Source organism: Dama dama, chromosome 7 (assembly GCF_033118175.1).
Source record: "Dama dama isolate Ldn47 chromosome 7, ASM3311817v1, whole genome shotgun sequence".
NCBI lineage: Eukaryota > Metazoa > Chordata > Mammalia > Artiodactyla > Cervidae > Dama > Dama dama.
In genome coordinates, this window is record NC_083687.1 from 29,187,954 (window position 1) to 29,194,022 (window position 6,069).

General features: G+C 56.1%; 1 protein-coding gene across 1 annotated transcript; it reads right to left on the bottom strand.

Annotated features, from left to right (window-relative positions):
• Positions 1-22: 22 nt before the first annotated feature.
• Positions 23-3,091, bottom strand: LOC133059091 (steroid 21-hydroxylase). Its single transcript, XM_061146125.1, has 10 exons — positions 2,765-3,091; positions 2,578-2,667; positions 2,316-2,470; positions 2,010-2,105; positions 1,796-1,897; positions 1,607-1,693; positions 1,241-1,441; positions 581-759; positions 397-500; positions 23-297 (listed from the first exon to the last, which is right to left on the bottom strand). Exons 1-10 carry the CDS (start codon positions 2,964-2,966, stop codon positions 23-25), a joined length of 1,491 nt encoding a protein of 496 aa, XP_061002108.1. The 5' UTR covers positions 2,967-3,091.
• Positions 3,092-6,069: the final 2,978 nt, after the last annotated feature.

Below are 6,069 nucleotides of genomic sequence, written 5' to 3' on the forward strand. Positions count from 1 at the left end.
CCCCCCCCCCACTCCTCCCCCATCACTGGGCACTGGCGCTCTCCCAGGCCCCGTCCTCCACCCCCCGGGGCTGCAGCCGCACCTGGAAAGGCTGGACCTTGAGGTTGACGCCGCAGTAGGGATCCGGCTGCAGCGACGGCAGGGCGCCCACGGGCGGCGGCAGCAGCGTGAAGGCCTGCAGCAGTCGCAGGAGCACCACGAAGAGCTCCAGGCGCGCCAGCGACTCGCCCAGGCACACGCGCGCCCCGCAGCCAAACGCCAGCGCGCTGGGGTTCGCGCCCGGCTCCAGGAAGCGGTCTGCGGGCGGAAGGACCGATCCGGGACTCAGAGGCCGCCGGCCTCCGGCCCCCCGCTTCACCGCCACCCTCCACCGCGGGCACCCGCCCCACCACGCACCCGGCCGAAACTCGTGCGGCTGCTCCCAGACGGTCTCGTCCAGGTGGGCACCTTGGAGGTTGGGGATAACGACCATGCCCTCAGGGATGTCGTAGCCGAAGATGCTGAGGGTTAGGGTTAAGTTAGAGGCCCGCCGAGGCCCTGCTGGGGCCTTGCCCGTTCATCCCTAGGCCTCCGGAGTCACCTGCTAGGCCGCGTGGTGCGGTGAGGCAAGGCCAGGGGCACGACCGGCCGCAGGCGCAGCACCTCCGCGATGGTGGCGTTGAGCAGAGGCAACCGAGCGCGGTCCTTGTAAGTGATTCGGGAGCACGAGGCTCCGGGGCCCAGCTCACGATCCAACTCCTCCTGAAGGCGGCGCTGAATCTGGGAAATGGAGCCCCAATCCTGTCACTGGCCAGCCCCCAGCTGACAACCTCCACCGTGTGTGTGTGTGTGTGTGTGTGTGTGTGTGTGTGTTGAGTCACTCAGTCGTGTCCGACTCTTTGCGAGCCCATGGACTATAAGCCTCCAGACTCCCCTGTCCATGGAATTCTACAGGCAAGAATACTAGAATCTGTTGCCATTCCCTTCTTCAGGGCATCTTCCCTAGCCAGGGGTGGAACCTGAGTCTCCTGCATTGCAGGCAGATTCTTTACCATCTGAGCACTAGGGAAGCCCAAACTTCCACCACTCCCTGGAGGAACTCACATGAAACTTTGTGCCAAGTAGGAGAACCCATGCCAACCCCACTGACCCACCCCAGTCCTACCCCCACAACACAGCCTGCATTGCCATCAGAGAGATAGGTTCCCGCCACCCTGGCCAGGCTGCCAGGAAGGATCCCTAGCCTGCCTCCAGGGCATACCTCAGGGTGGTGAAGCAGGAACGCCACAGCCCAGGAGAGGGTGCTCGCCGTGGTTTCAGTGCCCCCGATGAAAAGGTCCACCACAGACATGTGCACGTGTCCTTCCAGGAGCTGTCCCGGGCCCTCTTCTACTCTTTGCCTCCCTACCCCCTGGAGCATGTAGTCCATCATATCCCTCCACTGGCCAGCCACCATGCTCTCCTGGGGAGGGGAGGAGGAGCCGGCCTGAGTGCCTGGCTTGGGGAGCGTGTTGAGACGGTGCCGACAGGTCCAGGACTGCGGGGATGGCCCAGGAGCTGCCTGGCTCTGGGCAGCAGCGTCACCGCTGCCGGCCGAGGAGGAGCCCGGTCCACACGCGCTTCCCACCTTGTGGCGCCTCAGCTGCTTCTCCACCATGTGGTCCCTGTTCTCTATGGCCTGTTTCAGCCTCCAGAGCCCAGGGTTGGGGAAGAACTGGGGCAGAAAGTAAGAAGGTGTAGCTGCTGGCAAGGAAGCCTGTTCCCCATCCACACCCTTTCTCCTAGGACCAGGCGTGTCGGGGCTGCGCCTCCTCACCCTGAGAAAAGGAACCAGGTCCAAAATCTGGATGGACCAGTGGTCCCAGGTCTTCATCAAGTCCTGAACACAGTCGTGAAAGGCATGTACTAAGGTGTCCTCCTGCCAGAAAAGGAGGAAATCCTTTCAGTGCAGAACCAGGAGAGGATCAGGGAGGGGTTGCAGGGGGCAGGGGGAGGGGGGCAGGCACATGTGAGGGCAAGAGAGCCTTGACCTTATCTCCAAAAGTGAGGTAACAGATGATGCTGCAGGTGAGGAGAGAGAATTCCTTCTGGATGGTCACGGGGGCACCAGCTTGGACTCTCATGCGCTGAAGAGAAAGAACATGAACTAAATAGAGACCTGGGATGTCCCTGGTGGTCGAGAGGCTAAGATTCTTGCTCCCGGTGCAGGGGGCCCAGGTTCCATCCCTGGCCAGGGAACTAGATGCCACATGCTTCAGGTAATATAAGTGAAAAAATAGAGGGGCTTCCAGGAGGGGTGAAGCTGACCTGGGCTGACTGTGAGAGTCCAGGCTCACCTCGCAGAACTCCTGGGTCAGCTGCTCCACCCAGGGCTCCATGGAGCTGCGGATACCCAGCAGCAAGGCTGAGCGAGTGAGTTTCTTGTGAGCCTTCCAGAGCAGAGAATAGTCCCCCAGAGAGATGTCCTGGCAGCGCTGAGACACCAGCTTGTCTGCGAGTAGGGGTTGGGGGTGGGAGAGTCGACTTGACCAAGGAAGACACAGGCCTGACCTCCCCTGCCTCCCAAAGCCCTGCTTCTCCCCTCAAGCAACCCCTTACAGGATGGTATCTGGGGTCTGCCGGCAAAATCCACCCACTTCCTGATCATAGCCTCCTCGATGGTCCTCTTGGAGTTCAGCACCACAACCTCTGGCCGGGGGAGTGGTAGGAAAAGCAGGAAGTCAGCAGGAAAGGACACCCCCAACCCTCCTCACTGTTGTGGGTCAGGAAGGAAGCAGACCCTCACCTTGCAGCCCAAGGCGAAGCCTGTAGACAGGCCCGAGTTTCTGAGTCAGGCTCAGCAGATGGATGGGGAGGTTGGGCTGCAGCAGGTGCAGGAAGCCGGGGACCAGAGGTGGGAGGTGGAGGTTTCTGAGCTTCCACCGGCCCCACAGCAGGTGAGCGCCGGCTAGCAGGGTGAGCAGCAGCAGCAGCCCTGCGAGGACCATGGCTGGAGACCCAGGCAGAGGCCCCGGCCCCGCCACTTATAGCTCTCCACGCCTCCAGCCATCTGGCTACTTGGGCTGTTCTGAAGCCTCCCTCGACTCCTTCCGTCAGGTCCTTGCCCACTGTCCCGCCCACAAAACAGTACATTCTTACAATGGCATCCATCCTCTTGGCCTTCAAAAATCCAATATCAAAGAGCAGGCCTTTTCCCATTCATCTATCAAGAGGAAAGGAAAGGAAACACAACCCTGACCTTCTTCAACAGCCAGAATCAGCTTTCTGTCAGCTGTTCAGGAAAACATGTCCCTGAGGCCTCTCCCACCCCTACCCCACCCCCAATACACCCTCACCACCACCTTGGACCAGCTTCCTGCCACGGGGTTTGTCTCAGAGAGAAGAATGACAATCCATGCCTAATGTGCCCTCCCAGATGGCCTTTAAAGCACGAAATGAGATGAAAGTGATGTGGTTTTTTCTCTTAACTTACAGATAGGGGAACCACATGTCCTGGTTTGCATGTGTTATCCCAGGTTATACCTATAGTCCAAGGACCATCAGTAATAGTGCCTCTTTTTATGCTCGAAACTTGAAGAATTAAATGTTTCCCCAGTTTAGAGCTCTTACCCTATACCTGACGCTCTTTGCTTGCAAGGAAAAGAGACCCACTTGAGCTAGTTTGAGCCAAAAGTAAGAATTATTATACAAATACAGGGATATTTCACAGAATCCAAGAGCAGGCATGTAGCAGGGACCTTCTTGGCCTTAGAAAGCCAGGGACTGTGAACTAAAGAGCCCTAGACGCATGGCTGCTTCCTCATGCTTCCTTCCTCCTCTTTCATTTGTTTATTATTCCTGGCTGCACTGGGCCTGCATTGCCATGCCTGGGCTTTCTCTAGTTGCGGTGAGCAGAGGGTACTCTCTAGCTGTGATACTCGGGCTTCTCATTGCAGTGGCTTCTCTTGTTGTGAAGTGCAGGCTCTAGGCATGTGGGCCTCAGTAGTTGAGGCTCATGGGCTCTAGAACTCGGGCTCAGTCCTTGGGGCCCACAGGCCTGGTTGCTTCACAGCATGTGTGATCTTCCCAGACCAGGGATCCAATCTGTTTCTTCATTGGCAGGTGGATTCTTAACCACTGGACCACCAGGGAAGTCCTCTCCCTCTCTTTGTCTGCAGTCCTCTCCTCCCACTGCAGTCAAGCTGCTTGTGCTCCCAGGTGCAGGCGGCAGAGGACTGCTTTCGGGGTTAGACTCCACAGAATACGGGTCTAGCCCCAGGACAAGAGGGCTTTAATGGTGTGGTCAAACATGCCCCTCATTGATTCCAAAGTCCTCAGGAAGGAACTTGATAGCCACAGCTGGGATCAGGGGCCCAGCCCTCTTCAGGGAGATGTTGCCATGAGGGCTGGGGTCCCAGTGGACTAAGTAGGGCTATCAGGGGCCACTGTTGCGGGTGAGGGGCAGTGAAGGACTCACAGGAGAGGTCATGCTAAAGAGGGGCGGCAGGACTCAGTGGGAGGCTGGCACCTAGGAGGTGGGGTGAGAGCTTAGAGCTGACCTGAGTTCACACATTCCCCAATACTCCATCCTTTCTCTGCCAGCTGACCTCAGAGCTTTAACCAGAGCAAGACTCTGCCACCAGAGAGCCTGGGTCAATATCCCAGCTGTGGTGCCAACTAGCCTAAAGAGTTCACTGTTCGGGGTCCTGATAGGAGAGGCTCAGCTCAGCCTGGACCCAGGCCCAGGACTGGGAAGGAGAAAACATGGGATTTCTGGGATTGGACAGGAACAGCCAGCTCCTTCCTCATATTTATCTCAGGCCCTACATTCTGTCTTGCCACAACTATATCTGAATGTTTGACTCTTATACGTGGCTTTATGCCACCACCATGCTGACCAGATTACGGGAGAGATCTGATGGGCAATGACCAGGCCATGTAGACAATAGCCCTAAGAAGCCTCTGAAACACTGAGGAAGGTCAGAATGCTTTTGTAAAAAAATATTAACTTATTTGGTTACACATGGTCTTAGTTGCAGCATTGGGAAAATTAGATCTGCAGTTGCAACATGCGGGATTTTTTTTTTTTTTTTTTTTTAGTTGAGGTTCTTATCTGTGGCATGTGGAAACTAGTTCCCTTGGCAGATATCGAACCTGGGCCCCTTGCATTGGTAGCACAGAGTCATAGCCGCTGGGCCACCAAGGAATTCCCAGGTTAGAACTACTCAAAGATTCATGGAATAGAAGGGGACTCTGTTCAAACGAAGAGTGACCTGGCCTGCTGGCCTGCTTGTGAATACCGCTTCATAACTGACACCATGTATCTTGCCAAGCTCGTCTCTTCCACACCACTGCCAAATCCTAATTCCAGACATGATAAATGATATACAATGCCCCCAAAAGTGCTCCATTCTGTCCCCAGCCTCTGGGCTTTTTATGTTTTTTCTTCTGCTTCAAATACCCTCATCTACTCCTACTCCCTTTGCTTCACTCATAAGCCTGCAGAGTCCAACTTAGAGGTCACCTCCTCCAGGAAGCCTCCCCAGCCCACTTCTCAAAAGCCCTCAACTGGTCAGAGGCCCCACAGAACCATGCAGCTCCTTGACCTCACACCATTCACACAAGATGGGGATCTGGAACAGGGCATGGCCTGGAGTGAGAGGTCCACAATTCCTGTTGAATGACTGAATGGCAGGCTGCTGAGTTAGCTCAGTTTCCCTCAAAAATGACCTCAGCACATTCCTCTAGATGAATTCCTAGGTTAGCCCTGAAGACCCAAGAAGTGCTACCATAATGGGGGAGAGCTAGGCAGGCAGGTGGGGAGGGTTGACCCCGGGGAACAGTAGTTCCCTCAGAGTATTAAGAAACACCAAAGTTGGCCTTTCAGTCTGTTTGAAATCAGTATCTGGATGAAGGCATCATCAGACCTGAGGATTGCACAATTCTGGGAAAGTTACATAATGCTGCTGATAAAGAGATCCAGTGTCAAATGGGCCTTCAACAGAGCAGGTCTCGGTCAGAAGCAAGACCCCAGAAGTGGCACGTGCATGAGCACAGTGGGGGACATGCGGCTGGGGAGCTGCTCATGAAGCAGAAGGGCTGAGGTGCCTG

Coding starts and splice junctions, on each gene's coding strand:
- LOC133059091 (XM_061146125.1), bottom strand. CDS start 2,966: ATGGTCCTCGCAGGGCTGCTGCTGCTGCTCACCCTGCTAGCCGGCGCT. Junction 1,442..1,606: donor AGCAGCTGAGGCGCCACAAG/GTGGGAAGCGCG, acceptor TCCCCTCCCCAG/GAGAGCATGGTGGCTGGCCA. Junction 298..396: donor GCCGCACGAGTTTCGGCCGG/GTGCGTGGTGGG, acceptor TTCCGCCCGCAG/ACCGCTTCCTGGAGCCGGGC.